Source organism: Rhinoraja longicauda, chromosome 2 (genome assembly GCF_053455715.1).
Source record: "Rhinoraja longicauda isolate Sanriku21f chromosome 2, sRhiLon1.1, whole genome shotgun sequence".
NCBI classification, from domain to species: Eukaryota; Metazoa; Chordata; class Chondrichthyes; order Rajiformes; family Arhynchobatidae; genus Rhinoraja; species Rhinoraja longicauda.
In genome coordinates this window covers 98,925,779-98,949,122 of record NC_135954.1, presented here as the reverse complement: position 1 = coordinate 98,949,122, position 23,344 = coordinate 98,925,779, and the positions used below count along the sequence as shown (strand labels likewise).

General features: G+C 40.7%; 1 protein-coding gene across 1 annotated transcript in view; it reads left to right on the top strand.

The window, feature by feature from the left end:
• The window catches only part of ncapg2 (non-SMC condensin II complex, subunit G2), a 78,685-nt gene that overhangs the window by 48,961 nt on the left and 6,380 nt on the right, over positions 1 to 23,344 (top strand). Inside the window, exons 18-25 of the mRNA XM_078429453.1 lie at positions 787 to 937; positions 1,925 to 2,098; positions 5,039 to 5,155; positions 7,868 to 8,014; positions 8,829 to 8,928; positions 10,956 to 11,146; positions 12,073 to 12,216; positions 21,837 to 21,940. Coding sequence (XP_078285579.1) covers positions 787 to 937; positions 1,925 to 2,098; positions 5,039 to 5,155; positions 7,868 to 8,014; positions 8,829 to 8,928; positions 10,956 to 11,146; positions 12,073 to 12,216; positions 21,837 to 21,940 — 1,128 coding nt within the window. The remainder of the gene's footprint in view (positions 1 to 786; positions 938 to 1,924; positions 2,099 to 5,038; positions 5,156 to 7,867; positions 8,015 to 8,828; positions 8,929 to 10,955; positions 11,147 to 12,072; positions 12,217 to 21,836; positions 21,941 to 23,344) is intronic.

The following is a 23,344-nucleotide window of genomic DNA, read 5'->3' as shown; positions in this document are numbered from 1 at the left end:
TTGTGCCAAACTGAAACATTCATTAGTATAAGAAAATAACTGCAGATGCTGGTACAAATCGATTTATTCACAAAATGCTGGAGTAACTCAGCAGGTCAGGCAGCATCTCGGGAGAGAAGGAATGGGTGACGTTTCGCGTCGAGACCCTTCTTCAGACTGATGTCGGGGGTGGGACAAAGGAAGGATATAGGTGGAGACAGGAAGATAGAGGGAGATCTGGGAAGGAGGAGGGGAAGGGAGGGACAGAGGAGCTATCTGAAGTTGGAGAAGTCGACGTTCATACCACCGGGCCGCAAACTGCCCAGGCGAAATATGAGGTGCTGCTCCTCCAATTTCCGGTGGGCCTCACTATGGCCCATGACAGAGAGGTCAGACTGGAAATGGGAGGGGGAGTTAAAGTACTGGGCCACCGGGAGATCAGTTGCGTTACTGCGGACCGAGCGCAGGTGTTCAGCGAAGCGATCGCCGAGCCTGCGCTTGGTTTCGCCGATATAGATAAGTTGACATCTAGAGCAGTGGATGCAATAGTTGAGGTTGGAGGAGGTGCAGGTGAACCTCTGTCTCACTGTCTCACCTGAAACATTCATTTGCTCTGCCAATTTGTAGATTGATGCCAGGAAGATACCAGATTAATGTAAAAATCAACTAGCTCTCACCATGGTTAATTTAGGATTATTGGGAATGGGTAATAAATATGGTGGATTGAAGAACAGAGAGAATGAATACTGGTGTAAAGCTTTGTTCGTGCTTTTGATGTTCTGATCCTTGTCGATCATATTTTTTCAGTTGTGGTGTTCTCTCCAAGTTGAGAAATTTGGATAAAGAAGCCGATGTGACTAAGTATGCTGCATTGATAGACTGCCTTTGTCAGTGGGGGAAAGTCGGACATGTGGTTGAGCTGATTACTGATTGGCTGACAGAGGGGCTTCCTCAAAAGGTCAGTTAATCCATTTAAGATTTTAAATGCTTCATAGACCAGAAAACATGTTGTCAGCCATTTTCCTTACCAAAGAAATAATGATAGCATGAAAACTGTAGTCTTGTATTTTTGACCTGGTCTAAATAGAGTTTTAGGAGAACATAGGAATTTATAGAGTAATTCAGACGGTGTGATTCTGGATAGTGAGTAAAAAAGGTATTTGCAGAAAAAACAAAATATGTAGACAGACAATAGTCACAAAATGCTGGAGTTATTCAGCGGGACAGGCAGGAAGGAATAGGTGACGTTTCAGGTTGCGACCCTTTACACTTTACAGTGTAAACCAGCATCCGCAGTTCCTTCCTATATAAACAGACAACCTCGGCAAACAAGATGTCTAGTTTCCAAAGATGCTGAATTTGCAATGATAGCTTACTATCCATGTTTTGGAATCGAAGATCTAGTGCTTAAAATTGTTTAGCCTTTGATCCTCTAGATCTTTTTGCTTCCTGATTCATTTTGTCGTAATGTTGAATTCCATTGGTATATAAAAATTTGAATTTAGTTCGAAATTAGACCGAAACGGGTTAAAAAAGGTTTCCATGAGCTTCTCAAATAGGAATCAAATGTTGCAAATCTGGAAAAGAGCTGTCACTTGTTGAGTTATTATTATCCCATTACCCATCCATTGGTTGGTGACTCCTCGCCTTTGAATCTGGAGACTAATCCTCCAAAGAATGAGACCATACCTAAAGTTGGTAAAATGTAGAAACTTTTCAATGGAACTTGGAACTGACTGGTGTCGCAAGAATATTTTTTTTATGATGGAGAAAAAATTGTTGTAATCAGTGACATAATAATCATGCTTTAATTATGAATAATTTTAAGCAAAGTTGAGTCACATTGCAATGTGCAGGTGTAATAAAATTGTGGTTGTCTTTGAATTGTCAATTCATGGTGAGAAAGTGGCAATAGTATATCTTTGTTTTATTTTTTTTCCCCCAGAGTAAAAAGGTCCAAGAACATAAAGTTCGAATCCAAGAAATGGTACAACCCAAACTGAAATTGGCCATAAATTTTTTAGAATATATACTGACAAATATCATGAGTCGGGAATGTTTATTGGATTTGCCACAGAGTGAACTAAACCAACTTCTGAAAGCTTTGGCGGCAATCAAGGTAATTTAAAGAAAACTCCTGCTGGCGGTTTAGTACCAATTTTTGTCATGCAATGTTGGAATATTGCAGCAAGAATAATAATTATTTTTATCTCGTCTTAAAAATTATGAAGCATTTGAAATTCCCAAATAGGTCAAAGATTAAATTGGACAAAATTTGAAATTTGACAGAAGGGTTAATGGGGTGGAAAAAGACTTTTAGCGTAGAGAAGGATCAGCAGCTCATGTAAGGGTAGTTTTTTTAAAAAAGATGGGTAGTGGACTACAGTAACCATCAGTACAGGAGCACCTCAAGTCTGTGTGCTCAGCCCCGTGCTCTACTCACTCTATACTCACGACTGTGAAGACGGACACAGTGCGAACACATCTTCAAGTTTTCTGACGACACCACTGTTGTTGGACGAATTACTGATGGTGATGCGTCAAAGCACAGAAGTGAGATCGATCGACTGACCAAATGGATATTTCTGAAGATCTTTCCTGGATCCAGCACATTGATCCAATTATAAAGAAAGCCCACCAATGCGTCTGCTTCCTGAGAAGATTGTGGAGATCCGGTGCATCAGAGAGGACTTGTACTGGTGTACTGTAGAGAGCTTATTGACTGATTGCATCACGGCCTGGTTCAGCAACTTGAATGCCCAGGAACGAAGAAGACTGCATAACCTGGTGAATACTGCCCAGAACATCACGGGTTCTGACCTCCGCACCATCGAAGGGATTTGCAGGTGTCGCTGTCTCAAAAAGGCAGCCATCATCATCATCAGAGAATCACATAAGCCTAGCCACACACTCGTTTCACAGCTGCCATCAGAAAAAATATATAGAAGCCTGAATACTCTGATATTCAGGAACAGCTTCGTCCCTAAATCGATCAGGCAACACTACAACCGCCAAATAAGCTCTGAACCACATAGACTTGGGACCATTGGTTTTGTCTTTTTGCACAATTAGTGTTTGTATGTTTGTTTGTGTGTATGTATGTGTGTGTTTGTTTAAATAAAATAGGCTGAAGGGCCTGTTTCCATGCTGTATCTTGTTATATTGTTTACAGATGATGCTGCAAGTAAGAATGCCATTGTTCTATCTGGGATATATGGCAATAAAACACTCTTGACTAGTGCAGACAAATTAAAGGAGGCAGCAGATTGGATCAATTAAAGTTTACATAATAAGAAAGATGGGGGAGGTCAACAGGGAGAGTGTCGAAATTAATGAGTTAGTTGTTTGCATGCATGAGAGTTTCTGAGGCAGGTGGACTATAGTTGTGGATAGAAAGACTAATGCATTTGTGGACTTGGCTAGAATTGGCTATTACAATACAGGTTGTCCCCAGTTTACAAACACCCAAATTGTGGACAGCCCATACATGTAAACGACAAGAGATGGATATCATGGCCAGCTGCAGCACCCAACTGTTCTTGATGCGGACTGGAATTTTGCCATGTCAAACCTAGAAAGAATACTCTCTGGATTTTAATTTTGAGATACAGCATGGAAACAGACCCTTCAGCCAACCGAACCAGCACTGACCATAGATCACCCATTCACACTAGTTCTATGTTATCGTTCTCTCTACAAACTAGGGGGTAATTCATAGCAGCCATTTAAACTTACAAACGTACACATCTTTGGGAGGTGTGAGGAAACTGGAGCACCCAGGGAAACCCACGCGATCACACAGGGAGAATGTGCACATAGCAGTCATCGTCAGGATTGGAAACTGGTCTCTGACGCTGTAAGGCAGCAGCTCTACCAACTGCCACCCTGCACATTATAGTTCTTGTCTAATTTGGTAAATCGTATAGATTCAGGCCACCCAGGCCAGTAGCAGTTTTAAAACTGTCAATAGCATTTAAAACCTCATCTGCAGTAAAATCTTTTAAAAGAATATTATTAGCTCCAGCTAAATTTAATAATTTTAGCTTTATCATAGCAAAACAAGATTTAAAATTTAATATGGTGCAACCCATCTCTGCAGGCAGCATTTGCCATGTGGGAACTCAGTTCGTAGCTGTGTTTCTGACATGCAAATTGCTCGGGCTGCAAGCAGTCTGAACACTGCTTAAGCCAGGGATGACTTGCCGAGTCAGATCATGATTATGATTTCAATTTGGTGTCGAATTGCATCTATCTAATTCGGCCTGTGTGAACGTTAATAGAAAGGTACATTTGGAGACATGGTTGTAAGTTTGTAGTAATGTATGACGTTTTCAGTCTTCCTATTATTTTACTGTGGAGATCGTGTTGCATTTCTACAATAGTATGTATAAAGACGTCTTGAGTATGCAGAAACAATAGGGGAGATCAAGGTAGACAAATGGTAGTTGTCTACAGTTTTCTATCCGGTGTTATCGAAGTGCTGTCTGGATGTGGAAGAGAAGGCCCAAGGGATGACCATTGGGCGACCTTTTGAGATAGTGATTCAGTATCAGGAAGTGTTCTGACTACGATCAGTGGAAGCAAATGAGAGCAATCCCACTAAATGAGATATTGGCGAAATAATGGTACGGTTGAAACTGTCAATGGTCATAGACAGTTGATGAAGAATGATGCACCGTCACAGTCACTGAGAATGGCATTAGGATAATATCATTGCTGTGGCAGAGATGGAAACCTAGTTGGAAACATTCAGATACAAACTTATTTACAAAAAAAACTAGGAAGATACTGAAAAACCCCCCAACATTTATCATGGCATATATGCTGGACTCCTTAGTATGTGCTTCCCTTCACACCTGTGTCAAGTAGAGTGGATTTTCCAGCTGTGGTTCATTGATACTGATTTGAAATACAGAAACATGTTTTTACTATCCCATTTGTTTAAACTTTTTCACAGATTCCTTTCATTGGGGGAGGTTTTATATATGCTATTTTCAATTAATTTTTATTGTGCTCTTTCAGTATGAACTGTTGGTGTAATCTTCAATTTATTTTCTAGGAACTCCAGGTTTCCTTTCTGAGTACTTCAGAAGTGATGCTTCAAGACATAACTTTGGATACAGCTCTCCGGGCTTTTAGTTTGCATTGCCGATTAGCTATTCATTTACATAACAAGGTAAATGAGTTGCAGTAATGAAAATTGATTTAGCAGTAAATGTTTGTGTTTTAAAATGGAAAAGCAATTTTCTTTTTGAAGGTATTCACAATGTAGCTTCACCAATGGATTGTACAAACTGAATGTAATTTGTTCAATAACATTAGTTTCCAGTTGAAATGCTTGACTTGTGTTCACAGTGCCAGTATTTGATCAGATTTTTGCAAACAACTTCACAAAGACCAAGCTATAATAACTGACTAAAAGTCTTCATGGATTTTATTTTGTTTTTTTTGCAGAAGTATATATAGACAGCTCCGCCTCCCCACTCCACCATTTCGTAGGGAAAACGATAGATATCACAATTTTCCATAATGCAAAGCTGTGACCTCTGCCAAGAAATTCAAATTGGAAAATATAAATATGTTCACTTCTTGACTTTTCCCCCAAATAAAATATGTGATTAAATTTTACTAAATTTTTGGTCAGTGATTTGTGAATTCTTTAAGGCTGAATTTCCCTAATCTAAACAGCTGTAATGAGGAGGTCTCCGAAATTAAAAATGCAGAAAAACACATGGGAACAGTAGCAGCAGAAAAAAAACTGTAAATATATGGAAGAAAATCCACATTTATCTTAAGTTAAGACCAACAAAATTCAATGGTATCAAAAAAAACCATTTAAAAATAGCCAGGGAATAACACTCAAAAAAATCGCCTGGGCTGAATACCTGTAAAATGCTTATTGTAGAAGCACTTCATTACAGATAGCCAAACACAATGCTGGTGAAATCACGTCAGGCAGCATCTGAAGAGGAAATGGATAGGCGATAATTTGGGTCAGCTCCTTGCTTCAGACGAATTGTAGTAGGGGAAGAAAACTGGAAAAGAGATGGGGGCGAGACAAAACGATGGCAAGTAATCTGTGGACACAGATGAAAGAGGGGGGATGTTGTTTGGCAAAGACGAGAGGTGAAAAGGAGACAATATGGTATTGGGTAAGGAGAGCAGAAGTGAAATGTAAAGCCAGAGGTCATTATAAATGATACTGAACCTGTTATGTGAATCCTGCATTTCCTGTGTCCACAGACGCATTTACTCTATGCTTGGCATACATATTTTGGCTTGTACCCTTTAGTCTTAATTCATGCAGACCCCAGGCATTTAATTTCCCTGTCAAGCAAAATTTGAGTTCATAAGTTTTGGGTTGGGACTCTTCGGACAGTGGTGCTGTTCTTAAGTGTTGAATTAGTTGCAAAAGATATTTTATTCACTATTTTGAGTGTTAGTTTCTTGATATTATGTAGAATTTATTAAGGAAAAGTATATTTTGACATTGGTTTCTCAAATTCAAAGGTAGCAGAAACCAATGAGTGACTAATTAAACTAATCATGAACTTAGATTGCAGGAGCATAATCATGATTGCTGGGCTGATGATTTGAAAATTTCCCGGCTACGGGTCCACCACTAATTTTCTGGCAACTGCTGGTCTGGCACCTCCGTTAGTCCGGACAGAATTACGAGAGCTTACTTGAAATCCTCCTCCCCCCCCCCCCCCCCCCCCTCCACATGTCCCCCACAAAAATGCGAAGCCTAGATAAGGTGAGGTGGCCAATCGACCTCATCGGGACTTCCGCGCCAATTGACGGGTTGAATTTCCCCCATATGTCCAGGGTTCTGGAACTCCGACCCGGCCAGTGCCGGCTGTTCTGTTCCCATAGCCGACTTCCACGGCTGATCGCCGGATCTAATTTGCTCCTTGCCGCCGGAATTCTGGAACTGTGGCCCAGCCGGATCAGTTCCCATAGCCGACCTTCGTGGCTGACATTGTGGGCCGTTATTTTAGCCCCTCGACGGCCTCTTCTCGGAGGCCGTGACCTCTGTCGGTCTGGCAAAACTGATCATTGAGAAAGGCAATGAAACCAAGAGTGCAAAAAAATTGGTGGTAGACCTGTATCTACATGCCCTATGTCAGCCAGTTTCTGCCATTCATGCTTGTGCGTCGACATTTTGCTCTGCCATTGGACTCTGCATTGAGTCCAGGGCGGGTTTCACAAATTAAGAACCGAGTGATCGGTAGACACAAAATGCTGGAGTAACTCAGCGGGTCAGGCAGCATCTCTGGAGAGAAGGAATGGGTGACGTTTCAGGTCGAGACCCTTCTTCTTAACTGGCCTTGTAGGTCCGTATGACCCATAACTGATGTATCTCGTGTGGTGTTATTCATTTGGAAAGGGTTACCAATGAAATTGGGGAAGGTAATTGAAGCTGACTGGGTTGTTGCCTTGATATAATGTTGACATTTTGATTGAATTTTAAGCCAATTGAATGTGTTTATATCTGATTTCTTTAATAATATATTGTTTAAATATATTTCCATTGTTGCTAAATGCCCCCAACTATCTGAAGCATTTAGACACGGTGCATGCTGCCTTCTGATAGCACGAGCTGCCAGGAGTTTAACATCCACTGTTAAAATCATATATTGGTTGGCCTAAACAAATTGGTCCCAGGGGTCTGGTTCCTGCTGTATGACTGCCGCTAAAATAATTTTCTTCAGTGAAAATTATAGCCATTTATTAATTTTCAATATCCAATATGTTGTCATCTCCAAAATAAAAAAGGATAATTTTCAAAGTTATATATTTGAGTTCGGACAATTTTGAATATTATAACTTCAACGGAAAACCTTTTAGCACCAAACCTCACTTGTTTTCCAATTATTGTTTCCAGATGGGTGCAAAAGATAGAACTTACCTTTTGATTCTTGAAGATAGCGCAAGCTGGATTGATGAAAACGTGTTGCAGTTCATGCATATTCCAGAAAAGGAGATGGAGGTATTGGAGCATCAGAGCAAAATTGCAAAACAAGTGGTTGATGTAAGTTTGCCATTCTTACGTGCAGAAATGTAAATTACATTTTACATGGTAATTATTTTGCATTGATTGCAACCTTTGTTTTCAATATGATATAAAACTTAATGGGAGGTCAGATACATAAGCTGCCTCTGGCTGGGTGTTCCCAATTGAATTCCCAGTTAGATGTCGGTGTGATCCATTATTTTATTCATTCTCTTTATCTTTGTATACCATGTAGTGAAGTTGAACTGAGAAAAATAATAACTGTGAGCCAAAGATTTGATCATTTTTGTTTTAAGTTATGAAGACTCGACCAGTCTTTCAAGTTAATGGAGGCTTCTGTAAGTCAATAGATGTGCGTAAGAAGTTAGTTGAGAGATGACTTAACTGAAGAATAATGTCTTGAGGTGTCTTGACTGGATGGATTTGGAGAATGTCTTTCCTCTTGTGGGAGAATATAGACTGAAATCATTGTTATAAATTAAAAAGGGTTTTCCCATTTATGTGATGGATGAGGCACGATTATTTTCTGAGGATTGGGAATCATTGAATTTTGTTTATCATTTAGAAGAGTTGAGGCTTAAATTTGACGATTAATTTACATTTTGAAGACTTCTAACTTGTTAGTAGCCCCAGATATGCCTTGTATTGGCTTTACAGTCTTGGAGTTCTTGTGGGCAAATTCCATTCCTAGTTTTCTCTCAAAATAACTTTCAGAACAAATAACACCTTTTAATGCTGACAAATGTACCTCAGGGTTGAAGTCTCTTCTGCTTCTTGATATTTTCAAATTAAAATAGAATAAGAATACCAATCATGTATTTCCTTTACATAGACGTACCTTTCAGTCTGTAAGGATATCGTTACAGTCGATGCCTGTGATACAGAATTCCAGGCACAGTTGTTGGGCTTTTCTGTTGCTGTGATGAATTCAGGTAATGCATTTATAATATCTTAAAAATGTACTATATATTTTATTTATCTCACTTATTTCATGTGTCTCAATTTGAGCACAGTAGGTTTGACTGCAGACAACTGAGGTGTTGATCATCTGCAGGCGTTCCTAAATAATTACCATTAATAAGAATACACAGCAGCGACAAGAAAAAGAGCTGTTAATTTTTCCCCTTAACGCGTTTTCATTCAACCAGCAGCTATGGGCAATTCAAAGGGATAAGAAGTTTCAGAATTGCCCAAATTACAGCAAGCCTGAGCATTGTGAGCACATCAGAACCCCTCAAACGAATAGGAAGAAATTAATAAATAAAAGTGGCACAGTGGCTCAGATTGTAGAGCTGCTGCCTCATAGCACTAGATACCTGCTTTGATCTTTACCATGGGTGTTATCTGTGTGGAGTTTGCATGTTCTCCCTGTGTCTGTGGGTTTCCTCCAGGTGCTCCAATTTCCTCCCACATCCCAAAGACATGTGGGTTGGTAGGTTTATTGTCCTCTGGAAATTGCCCCTAGTGGTAGTGGATGAGAAGGTGGGATAACATAGAACTGATGTGAATGGGTAATTGTTGGTTGGGGTAGGCTTGGTGGGTAGAAAGGGCTGTTCCCATGCTGTATCTATAAACTAAAACTAACCTAAAGGTAGAATGAAAGTGGCAAGAAACATAACAAGCAGACAGTAAGAGCTGTTGTAGGCACCTAAAAAGAAAGACCAGTGAGGGCAAACCTGAGTTGTACATAGACAGAGAGAGGATAATTTATAGTGGGGGGTGGGGGAATGGCTGTGTTAAACAATCGCATTGTGTCTGTGTATAAGACATGATAATAACCTGCCAGAAATAAAGAATAAAGAAACAGAATTAAGCAGTTAAATAAAATACCTGAAATTTTGACAAAACCAAGGGCCAAAGACCCGATGATCAAGTTCCAGTTTTGGATGAGGTGCCGATGGAGATAATGAAGGTCCGATTATCATTTTCCAAACTTCCATAGATTTGAATATTTTTCTGTGGATTGGAAGGAATAAAAAGTTGTAGGTAAAATAAATGATACAAACCAGCTGTCCCATTTGTTCTCTACTTGATCAGCTCAAATCTTCAAAGGTCCAAGGGACTAAAGGATTCAGCCAACTGGACTCTATCCCGTTCGTCCTTTCCTTACTTCCACAGAGAAGTGGGAGAAGTAAGTGTATGCCGAATTGTTCTTGGCTTCCCAATCCGAAGTAAGGTAGTGAGTGAGAACTAGTGATAGGCTGCCACTGTCAAAAGCTTTTGAATGGATTTTAATTGTCTGAATGTTAGGCATTTTTAATCTATTAAAACAGATTTAAATAACTTGAAAATGTTACTTTAATTAAAATATTTTACAAAGCTAAATAAGTAAAACAGCAAAGTAGAATGGAATAATGCGATATTCCGCTGGGTCAGCATCGACATGTCTGCAACGCTCCCTGATGGACTGGAAGCAAATTGCATCTGATTCTTCTCTTCAGCATGCCATTGCTATATTGCTAGATTTGGTTAATTGGGTAGCTAGATGAAAGGTCAGATTGTGGGACATCTAGCCTCCAGCTTACTTTGGACTTGCGCATATCGATAATCATGTGCAATTTTCCAAGTTGCATTAGACTTTGGTTGATATCTGGCAGAATTATTGATTGCAACTATGCACGATTTAGCCTAATGGAATCTAAACAAGAAAGGGATTGTTTTTAAACATTTAATGTGAAGGATTAATTTTGTGTGTTTGACCTATTCTATAATTTCTAGAATTTCAAAACTTCAAAAATTGATCTTTGAAAGTTGAAACCGACTGCATTATTACATATTTTGCAAGTGACTTTGTTTTAAAAAAAATTATTGAATAGCCTCATGCAGGCTTTTGTATTTTAGCATCAATGTATTTTTTCCAGTTGACCATGACTTCAAATATAATAATATAAGAGGTGTTATATTTTAGAATCTTGATTGTGAATTGTTTTCTCTTTCCTACTTCTGATCCATTGTTCAGAAAAAGGAATCTTCAGTTTACCGATAGTATTATCCATTCTGAAAGAGATTACGGTGAACTGCCTATCTCAAGATATCTACAGTACCAGTGAAAAAACTAAAGAAGTACTTAACATTATCCAGAAAGTATTCCACAAAATTTTGGAAATCCTGGCTCGTAGTTCACAAAAGAATCAGGATGAAGCTCTGCAGGTATAAATTTATGTTCTTATTTTATTCTTTGCTTATTAAGTGACTTAAAATGTAGAGATTTATTATATATTGTAATTTTTGGTGAATTGTCAAATTATTTCTTTGATAGGTGTAGTTATTAGTTTAAATTTTCAAGCTTCTGACATTTTCATTCAAAGCAACAATTAGGGAAACAATCGGAATAATAGTGAAGATAGACACAAAAAGTTGGAGTAACTCAGCGGGTCCAACAGCTTCTCTGGAGAAAAGGAATAGGGGACGTTTTGGGACCAGATCATTCTTCAGAGCAGTCTGAAGAAGGGTCTCGACCCCGAAAGCTCATCTAATCCTTTTCTCCAGAGATGCTGTCTGACTGGCTGAGTTACTCCAGCTTTTTGTGTCTATCTTCAGTTTAAACCAGCATCTGCAGTTCCTTCCTACACAGGGGGATAATAGTCTTGCATTGATGGTGCTTTTCACAATGTCCGTCTAAAAGTAGGCCTCAATGCTCCACAAGAATGAATGTGGTGAACTAGGTTGCTTCAGTTGAACACTTTATGATGAGATGGTTGTTTTTATGGAGCTGTTTAAATTGGTCCAACCAATAAAGTTTAATAGAATTTTGAAAAGACAAACTATGGAAAGTTATCAGAAAATGGACAAAGGGTATTTCAGGGCAGATATATAAGTACAGTGAGAGTGTGGTGACTATTACTAAAATCAAAATTAACTTCATAAAAATCATTAAATTAGCAATTTGTTCAGATGGGGCCAACATGAATTGGTGCTGCCCAGATGAAAAAATTATAAAAAGCATGGAACAGTTAGATCAATCAAAGTCAGAGCAAAATTAAATGGGACTAATTGTGCCAGTGTATTATTAACTCTATTTTGAACCATTCTGATGTCCACTCAAATAATAGAAATGTGATACTTTTTTTGTGAAGGTTCTGACATCTATTCAGTTGGCTCTTGGAGAATTCATCAGCACTGTTGAGAACTGGCATGGTGTCCATGAAGCAATACATCAAGAGATACTCTCAACACTTCTTGCTGCAATGCTGGCTGAAACTGTTCATGCTATAAAAAAGGTGAGTCTGAAGAAGGGTTTCATTGTCATGTCGACTGCTTGTCAGGCACCCCTGTTGCTTATTTTGACAAATTGTGGCCCATTGTGCAAAATAAAGTCACAAAAATTCAGTAGAGTGATGTTGGCCCAACCTGCTCATTCTTCCACAGAAACTCATAAACATCTATCATCTTAGTCCACATGAAGATCTGACCAAATCTTCCTCATTGTTGAGAGTTCACCATGAGTTAGTTATCTGGCAATGTGGTGTCTGAATGAAATAGGAGAATTGCAGAGGATTTGAGGATAATTGACTTTTTAATTAAGTGATGGTACATGATCGTGAGTAACAACATAACTTGCATATACTATGAATGATAAACAGATGTTTTAATTTAATATAAATTAATGCACAATATTTTTAATAATTTTATTTTCTTCGATTTATAGTTTACATAATCAAACTCGCAACAAATAGGATAGTGTTGTTGAATAGTTCATAAGTTATAGGAGCAGAATTAGGCCATTCTGTCCATCAAGTCCACTCCATCATTCTTTCCATCTTTCCCTTTCAACCCCATCCTCTTGCCTTCTCCCCATAACCCCTGACCCCCATGTAGGGGGCATTTTGCATATTATTATATTACTTTGTATCCTGCTGTATTTTTGGACACTAAGAGGTTAAGAATGGCCAACTGTTTTGATCCCAGGAGGTGCAGCTCGGCAGATGGGTAGAGCATTTCGAAGAAGTCCTAAACAGGCCACCATCGGCAGTGCAGCCACATATTCCCAAAACCAGGATACCACTACATATTAAGTGTGATAGACCAACAAAATCAGAAATAAAGGCTGCAATCAAGCAACTGAAAACTGGCAAGGCTGCTGGCCCTGACAATATTCCACCTGAAGCCTTAAAGTAGATAAAGACTGATCAACAGACATGCTCTACGGCTTCTTTGGGAGAATTTGGGAGGAGGAAAAGACACCCACAGAATGTGCAGAGGGATACATTGTGAAACTGCCAAAAAAAAGTAACCTAACAAAATGTAACAACTACCGAGGGATCACCCTACTTTCTGTACCCAGTAAAATTCTCAACCAGGTCATCCTCAACCGTCTTCAGGAAGCTGTAGGCGAGAGGCTACGGGACCGGCAAGCAGGATTCAGGAAGGATCACTCATGCACAGACCACATAGCAACACTATGCATCATCATTGAACAGTCTATTGAATGGAACACGTCCCTGTACATCAACTTCATCGACTTTGAGAAAGCGTTTGACAGCTTAGACAGGACAACACTATGGTGCCTAATGTACCACTATGGAATTCCAACCTAGATCATAAACTTAATCAAGAACTCGTATGATGCAACCTCATGCAAAGCTCTTCAGCGGGTAGTTCATAGAGCTCAGAGGACCATCGGAACACAGCTACCAGCCTTGGAGAGCATCTACAACACACGATGCCTCAAAAAAGCCACCAGCATCCACAAAGACTCTTCACACCCCTGCAACAGTCTGTTCGAACTTTTACCATCGGGCAGACGATACAAGGCCTTCTACGCCCACACCTCCAGACTCAGGAACAGCTTCATCCCCAGGGCCATAGCTGCTGTGAACCGGTCCTGCTGAGCCGGATGGTCACATCGCACAGTGAACCGGCACAGATCTACTTGCACTTTATTCTGTTTTAAAACTGTTCTAATTTGTTTCATTGAGTTGTTTAAATTAATACTGACTAGCTAATTAATTTATTGCATCGTATGGGAGGCACATTCCCAATCTCGTTGTACCCCTGTACAATGACAATAAAGATATATTGTATTGTATTGTATTGCATGCAGGCCAGCTCTCCCAGAGCTTTAGTGTCAAGACGGGCGTCAAGCAGGGATGTCTACCTTCACCATTCCTGTTCCTCCTCGCAATTGACTGGATCATGATGGAAACAACTGAAGGGAAAAGAAATGGAATTCAGTGGACAATGTGGGAACAATTAGATGACCTTGACTTTGCAGACGACATAGCTCTCCTTTCACACACTCAGATACAAATGCAGAAGACGGACAGACTCTTACAAGCTGCAACAAAACCTGATCTTACACCCAATACAGCAAAGACACAGGTGATGAAGATCCACTCCAAAACTAGCAACCCTATCCTCATGCACAGCACTACCTCCTGGAGGAGGTAGAAACATTCACATACCTAGGCAGTGTTGTGGACACCACCGGAGGGGCAGATGCAGACATAAAAAGCAGAATCAATAAGGCTAGGGTTGTGTTTAACATGCTCAGGAGGATCTGGAGCTCAAAATGCATCTCAATCAATACCAAAATACGCATCTTTAATTCAAATGTGAAGCAGGTAATGTTGGTGTGGATCAGAGACATGGAGAACAACAAAACGCACAACAAACAGGCTGCAAACATTCATTAACACCTGCCTCAGGAGAATACTAAACATCTGGAGGAGAGACAAAGTAAGCAATGTGGACCTATGGAAAAGAACAAGCCAGGATCCCATTGACTTACAAATTCGAAGGAGAAAATGGGAGTTGGATTGGACACACCCTCAGAAAACCTGCCACAAACATCACCCGGCAAGCCCTGAAATGGAACCCCCAAGGAAAAAGGAAAAGAGGTTGCCCCAGGAACAGCTGGAGAAAAGGTGTCCAGGCATAAATGTCTGGGAGTGGGCTCAACTGGGGAGATCTCGAAAGAACCGCCAACAACCGAGTGAGGTGGAGGACATTTGTCAATGGCCTATGCTCCCTAGAGGAGCAAAGGGCTTAAGAAGATGAAGAAGAGGTTAATGCTATGCTTACGTGTGGGCTGGGCGGAGACAGAGAGCGTCCAGCTTCAATGTTTTGTCGGCAGTTCAAGCCAAGAAGTGGCTGATGGAAGTTCAGCCTAAAGAAGTAGCTAATGTGAATCGGCTAAAGAGCCTATTGACAAGAGATCAGTAAGAAATCTGAGCTGGAGATAAGATCTGGCAGTTTGTATAAGTTACGTAGATTACGGTAGGATAATAGATTTTTACCAAGCTAATCATTAAGTCGATGACAAGAGATTTGCCAATATGTTATATTGTAACTTCAAATAAACGACTAACTGATTTAAACGTCGTGGAGATCTCTCTTGTTGTGTTGCTTGCGTCAAGAAAATATCGTTCCAACTAATGTACGTCAAAACAGCAGCTTGGAGCTAGATAAGATTGACGAGAAGCTGGCCGTAATACCCCATACTAATCAAGTGAAGAATAGTTTTTCTTCAGTACAATCTCAGGATTTGCGACTAAAACTAAAGCACGATGGCAGCATTATAGGTAGAAGAGAGTGAAAAGAGTAGAAAAGAACACCAAGTGCTGGAATAATTCAGTGGAATAGGTAGGCAGCATCTCTGGAGAATATGGATAGTTGTGTTTTGGGTTGGGGCTATTCTTCAGATCCTACTTTGTGTCCTAATGTGTGAAAAGAGTTAGCTTTGAATGGCTACAGGATTTAAAAAAGATTATAAATTTGAAAAATTAAATATGCAGTTAACAAGTTGAGTCACATTTGTCTAATCATCTGGTATGACACACTGTGCTGGAGCTAAAACCAGAATGCTATGGGCAGTCAAGATGGAGTCCACTAACATCTGATCTCAAGGTGTTCTCATTTTGGAACGTAATACATAAATCATTTGATATCAAAATAATATTGCAAAAAAATCCACACAAATAAATTCTGCAGGCTCATCTACAAATTAGTAAGTGGGTAATTAGAAATCACACAGTAACATTAATTGGCTAGCATTGGAGGATCTGCATGCTGTGGTCAACAAACACAAGGCGGTGTACTCTGACGCCTTCAACATCTTAGCTGGGGATTTCAGCAAGGCGAGTTTAAAGAAGTATCTTCCATACCACCATCAGCACGTCTCCTGTAGCACAAGAGGATCTAACACTTGACCACTGCTATTCCACCATCAAACATGCCTATCGTTCTGCCCCAAGCCCTCCCTTTGAAAAATCAGATCACCTGGTTGTGCTCCTTCTTTCTGTGTAGGCTGTGACTGAAAAGTTTATTGAGGATTGTACAGAGCTGATAATGAGAGGCAGAGGAGTGACTTCATGACTGCTTGGCATCGGTAAACTAGGCGGTGTTTGAGGACTCAACAACGGACCTGACTGAATATGCCATGATTGTTACCGACTTCATAAGGAAATGTGCAGAGGAGTGTTCCCACAAGACCATCCGAGTGTTCCCTAAGCAGAAGCCTCAATAAAGACATCAAGAAAACGAAAAGATGCTTTCGGTATAAACTGAACGATCAGATAAATTATAGGCAGGTGGTAGAGCTTGCACACATTTACTTCCGATAAAGCAATACCCAGGTAGTAGCTCGTGACAACGGTGCCTCACTTCTGGGTGAGCTCAATGAAGAAGGGTCTCGACCCGAAACGTCACTTGCAGTCTGAAGAAGGGTCTCGACCCGAAACGTCGCCCATTCCTTCTCTCCTGAGATGCTGCCTGGCCTGCTGAGTTACTCCAGCATTTTGTGAATAAATACCTTCAATGTTTTCTATGTTCACTTCGAATAGGAGAACGTTGCAGGGGAGTATTGTAATGATTGAAAGCTGCTCAAGAGCATGGCTTATAAGGAAATTAATTGTAACAATTAAGAAATTGCAGAGAAATGTGTATATGTAGTCCAGTCCAGCCTTCTCCCACTGACTCTACCTACACTTCATGCTGCCTTGGGAAAGCACCCAACATAATGAAGGACCACCCATACTCTGGTCATTCATTATCTTTTCTCTCCTTCCTGACGGGCCAAAAGTACAAAAACTTGAAAACACATACCATTAGATTCACCAACAGTTATCAGACTCACTTCCCCATTGTTATCAGACTCTTGAATGGATCTCATGCTCAGAGTGCATTCCCGATTTTCCAATCTACCTTTCATTATTTTATCTGCACTTTCTCTGTGGCTGAAGCACTGTATTCTGTACTCTTTTCTTTCTCTTTTTGCACCACTTGTATCCGTGCATGGTAAGATTCAACTTGTGACAAGCCTGGCAAGCACTCTGAACAAAAGTTTTACACTGTATCTTGGTACACATGACAATGGTTAATGGATACCAGTGTGCATGTAAACCAATGTGACTACGAATATGCCTCTTTTCAAGTTGGGCAGTCCAATGGTGCAACGGATAGAGCTGTTGCTTCAACACTGGAGACCCAGGTTTGATCCTGTCCTCAGATACTACCTCAGAACGTGTGTAGTTTGCACGTTCTCCCTGTGATCATGTGGGTTTTCACCGGGAGCTCGAGTTTCCTCCCACGTTCCAAAGGTATACGGGTTTATAGGTTAATTGGCCTTGTAAAATTGTTCCAAATGTGTAGGGAAAGGATGGGAAAGTGAGATAACATGGATCTAATATAAAACAAGTGATCAATGGTCGGTGTCGATTTGGTGTGCCGAAGGACCTGTTTCCATGCTGTATATCGAAACTGTTCTTGTCTATTTTCCACTGTGAAGCAGTATTTGTATAAATTAAAAGCACCACCTCCTATCCCTTACTGCCAGAAAAATATGTTGGAAATTGTAATCTATTAAAAAATGTACTGTTGCAATTGCAGATGAGTGTAATCTCTTTGAGTGGTGTTACCAAGATTGTGTGTAAATGGAACAATGAATTATCATGAGTCAACAAAACTCTTGGCCCATTGTGTTTTTTTTCTGATTTTCATCATAAACGAGGGAACCTTGTGTAGCAGTCACATACCTTCTTTCTTGAAGATGGTCATCACTGCGGCTTCTCTGAAGTTCCTGGAGAATTATCCCCTTCCCAGATGTAGACTGCAAAGTGCGTATTTGTGACTAATGTTCTTCCCTCGATTTAAAAAAATAGAGCTTCAGTGGGAATATGGTCATCTTCCAGGGACTTGTTATTTTCATTTTAGCTGGAACTAGAAAAGGGTGGACCCGTTGGGCCCAAATCTCTCCTCCATTGGTCTAGCACCCTCCCCTCTCCCACTCTCCTCCCCAACCAACACCCCACTTGAGACGACGACCCCACATGGGGGGGGGGGGGGAGCAGCAGGAACCAATCAGGATGTGCCAGACCCCACGTGGGGAGGGGGGGGAGAGGTGGTAGAGCCAATCAAATGGCAATCTCGAAATGGCAACCCTTCCCCAAATGCGCATTTGCGGATCCGGCGGCCATCTTATGTAAGTATTAGATCAACGGGCCCCAACTGCGCAGGCGCGACTGACGGGCAGGGAACGTGGAAAGGGGATTTATTAAAGTTTTAAAAGTGATTTATTAAAGTTTAAAAAGTGAATAACTTTTAAAATATAACAACCATTTGAACTGCAGACCAATGGTGAGTTAGGTGGGCCTAAAATTGTTGGGCTATCGGGTACCGTTTTGGCTGTGTGTGTGTGTGTGTATATATATATATATATATATACATACTCCCCGGCTTACGATGTTTCGACTTGCGATATTTCGACTTTGCGATGGTGCAAATGGCAGCAACTCGTAGTGAGCTACCGCTCACTTCCGGCCACATGATTGTACGTATTACAATGCATTTCGACTTACAATACCTTGGGTTTCTCGGAACGGAACCCCATTGGAAGCTGAGGAGCACTTGTATTAGCTTCCGTGTCTAACACTTAGGAATATGCCACTGTTGACACAACCTTCAGCAAATGTGTAGACTGTATACCAAAGAAGATTATATTTATGTCTCCATCTGGAAACCGTGGATGAACTGCAAGGTCCACTTCCAGCTGAAATCCAAGTCTGCGACGTTCAAGTCAAATGATCCCGAGCGGTTCAAGAAATCTACGACCTTAGTAGAGCTGTTAAGATGTCAAGAGGGAATTCCTGACCAAGCTGGAGACCCGAGTCTTGCGAACTATAACGAACAATAAAGCAAAATCAGGCAATATTGCTGGGAACAATGATCTCAAAGCATTCTATACTTTGAATGGAAGGCCGATGGAGGGATGTCATCCGCCTATTAGTCTCAAGTGCTCCGGTACCATTGATTATTGTAGCAGGCATAAGTTTGGCCTTCCTGAGAGCGAATCCGTGGAAAGCCACTGGCCTGGAGGGTGTCCCCAGCCGTGGCCTCAGGATCTGTGCAGACCAACTGGCAGAGGTATTCGCAGATATCTTTCAGCTCTCACCTCTCCCATTTTGGGGTTCCTATCTGCTGCAAGACGACCGCTATTCTGGTGCCTTAGAAAAGTAAGGTAACATGCCTTAATGATGACCGTCCAGTGGCTCTGACGTACATTGAGGGACCAGTGATGTGCACATTAACACCAGCCTCCCAGCCAGCCTTGAATCACTGCAGTTTGCTTACCGTCACAACAGGTCCACCGCAGACCGGGCCCGGAACTCATCTTTGGAACACCTAGACAAGAACTCCGATGTTGGACTACTAACTATCAACAATAGCTCTCCTTCAATACCATAATCCCATCCAAACTAATATACAAATTCCTGAACCGAGCAATCAGCACCTCCCCCCTCTGCCACTGGTTCCTTGACTTTTTGACCCACAAACCTTGAAAGTGTGCACTACAAGATTCGGGAATAGCTTATTCCCATCCGCTATTGGGCTTTTGAATGATCCTTCTATAAGCTAGGGTACAGTCCCAATTCTCCTACATACCTCATTGCGTATTTGGACTTTTTCTTTGGCACTTTGGAGGTTGGGGGCAGCTTTTTTTTCAATTTCTTACCTCGACAGATGCAATTTTTATTTATTTATTCCGTATCATCTCTCCATCCCCACTGCGGCCCAACATCGTGGAGTTGGAGGCGGCCTTTCCTGGAGACCAACGGGCGCTCCAAGCCGTGGGAGTCTGTGGGACTTTAACATCGCAGAGCTTGTGATCCCTTTGCTGGGGATCGAAGCTCCAACCGCGGGGCCTGTGGACTTTAACATCATGAAGTCCATGGACTCTGGTAAGAAGAGGCCGACTCGGGAGCTCCATGCCGCGGAGAGAGTTTCAACTGCCCCGATGCGGGAGTTTCGATCACCCCGACGAGGGCTTCGATCATCGGTTGCGGAGGCTTTGATCGCCTCGACTGCGGATGGTTTGACTACCCCAACCGCGCGAGAACAAAGAGGAAGAAGCTGGAACTTTATTGCCTTCCATCACAGTGAGGAATGTGTAATCCACTGTGATGGATGTTTATGTTAACTTTTATGTGGTTGTGTGTCTTGTTGCTTTTCAATTAGTACGGCTGTATGGTAACTCAAATTTCACTGTACCTTAATTGGTACATGTAACAATAAACTGATCTTGAAACCTTGAACTGATTCTGCATTCAGAAATAATTCTGCACTCTATCTTCACTCTACCTGTTGCACTTGAATTTTGCTTGCTTGCTTGTATTTATGTACAGTAAAAATTGAGATGATTGGATAGCAAGCAAAACAAATCTTTTCACCGTACATGTGACAATAATAAATAAATCTTTTTTGATGACTTTTTGGTCAGGAAAGGCAGTACTTAGGACTAAATGGACCATGTGAAACGGAGTTGAGGGTGTTAGTTGTCATAGTTAAGTGGTCTTTTTTCCAGCAGATGCTGACTCTCTTCTCGATTAGTTCATTTAGGTTCTTGGATTACAATGGACTGGTGTGTTTAGGCCTGACAGTGCTGAAGAGTCGCAGCTATTACTGAGTTGCTGAGCCTCCTACGAGTTTCCTAGGAAACATTATATTAAACAAGATCTAACTACAGGTGACCCCAGCATTATGGGGTGGGCAGAGGATGCTTGCAATCCTCAAAAGCAGTCGAATCACGATTTTCCATAACACAAGGTTGCATCATCTGCGCATATGCCAAGAAACACAAAAACAAAATTGTGTTGATTTATTTAGGTTTTTTTTCTCCCACAAATTCCCTGAGAGCACATTTTATTTCCTTAAAGTTTTGGGTATTGATTTGTGAATTCTGCAAGGGCGGATTTCCATGATCTGTTTCACTGTAATGTGGGTATTGCCTGTAAGTTTTCCATGTGTGCAAAAAGACATTGAAGTTGCATTTGAATAAAATTTATTTCAATGGTGGTTTTAGTTAGCAATTGGATCTGTTTGTAATATATCCTATCCTATGTAATTCTGTATCTTTATTGTTTAAAATATGTTGATTTTTTTTTTAATGGTTTGAGAATTTGTATGGACATTTCTTTTGTCTTGATCAGTGAGAATTGATCAATTAGGTGTAGTAGTTTAATTTTCTTTGAAAGCAAAATGATCTCTCCAAGTCATTTTGGATAAAACATAAAGTGCGGGACGAATTTTGTCAGTTAGGCAGCTTCTGTGGAAGGAATGAACAGACGACATTTTGGAACGGGATCATCTTAAGACTGATTTTGTCTGAATCAGGATCCTAACCCAAACCACTGACTATCCATTCCCTCCACAGATGCTGCCTTACTGCTGAGTTCCTCCTGCATTTTGTGTTTTGCTTAAGATTCTAGTATCTGCTGTTTCTTTGACTCTCAGTTATTTTCAATGTTTAGTTATAGATGCCATGAGCATGATTACATAGGGGTTACTATGAAGTTAGAAAACTACTTCTTGCATGTGATTCTTCAACATCTGTTTTCAAATTCAGACCTTGGACACGGATGATATTGCTCCACCAGAAGCCGCTGCTGAACTGCCAATAATTTCAAGCTACTTGCTGGTTATTGTAATGAACTACCCTCGTGTAATAAGGTAAGCGTTAACTAATAAATTATGTGATTAGTGAATGGATATTTATTGTTTGCTTCTTTGCCTGTTTTTCTTTTTGTTTGAACACTGTTGAATTGCATCAATGAAGGAAGAATGCCATTAACCCTAACCTGTTTCAAACGATGGTAGCATGCCAACATCACCATGAATGTAATTGTTTGACTAGATGTGGGTCAACATCCTGAGTGCATGGATCCAATTAATATTGTACTCTGCCGCGCCCCTTAAAGCTGACCTCCTCCACCTCTTTAACAATGGTACTTTGTAGTTGGAATCAATACTGACAATGATGTAGGAAGCAAATCTGATTTATGAAATATTAATAGATGGCACACAATTGAGAGAATGGACTTCAAGATCGTACGTTACACTAATACTCAGAGATGTGCAAGGAGAGTAGTCCTGCATCTGTGCAAGTTCCTTCAGCTGCACACTTGAAAGATGGCGAGAACAGATATTTGTAGTTTTGGAAAGTCAGGAGGTAAGGCTTGGGTATGGTGAAGTAGATTAGATCACTGACTGCATTTCAATTCTTCGTGAACTAACTCTACCTCTTGTCTTGCACACTGCTCAATTTTCCACTCACTGGTCAAACAGAATCAATCTGGGCTCTTAACATTTATATTTTCCCTTCTTCATCTCTGTGGCACGCTAAAAGCTTCACACTCAGAAATTCAACCATGATAACCATACCACCCAAATAGATGGCACACCATTAACTTGTTTCCCTTTGCAGGGCTCGTTGGCATGTGGCCAGGAGCAATGGGGGCTAACAGAAGGGAAAGTGCAACTGCATGCTCTAACATCAATGGGTGCCAACAACAGTGCAGACTATTAGGCACACATTGCAGAAATGGAAAGTGGAAGGGTTGACATTCTAAGAACGGTTTCTTCATGCATCCCACTTGCCCCCTCAACATGGACATAGTATTCAGATTTTCGAACTGATATTGATGCCAACATTTCTTATACTCTATTTTCTTTTCCATTCGTCTGTTTATTACAGCCTGAAGATTTGTATCTTTTCTTTCAAGATACTCTAGAACTGTAAACTGGCCTGGCTGAGAAGTTTTATGCAGCTAAGATAAAGATGTTCTATTATTCAATTTAATTTTACAGCCAGCGGAATAAATCATCGTTCTGCACTCCTACTATACCTTCTTGTGAATGGTGGTAGACAATTAAACAGTTAGTGAAAGGAGGAGGCTTCAGGAACATCCCCCTTCTCAATGAAAGTAAAACCCAATATATGCTAATCACAAGACAGAAGTATTTGCAGATTTGTTCAACTAGAATGGTTGAGTGGATGATTAAATCTGTATTCCTTCCTCCTGCGATCTTCGCCATCACAGAAGCCGATTTTGAGACAATTCTATTCGCTCCTTG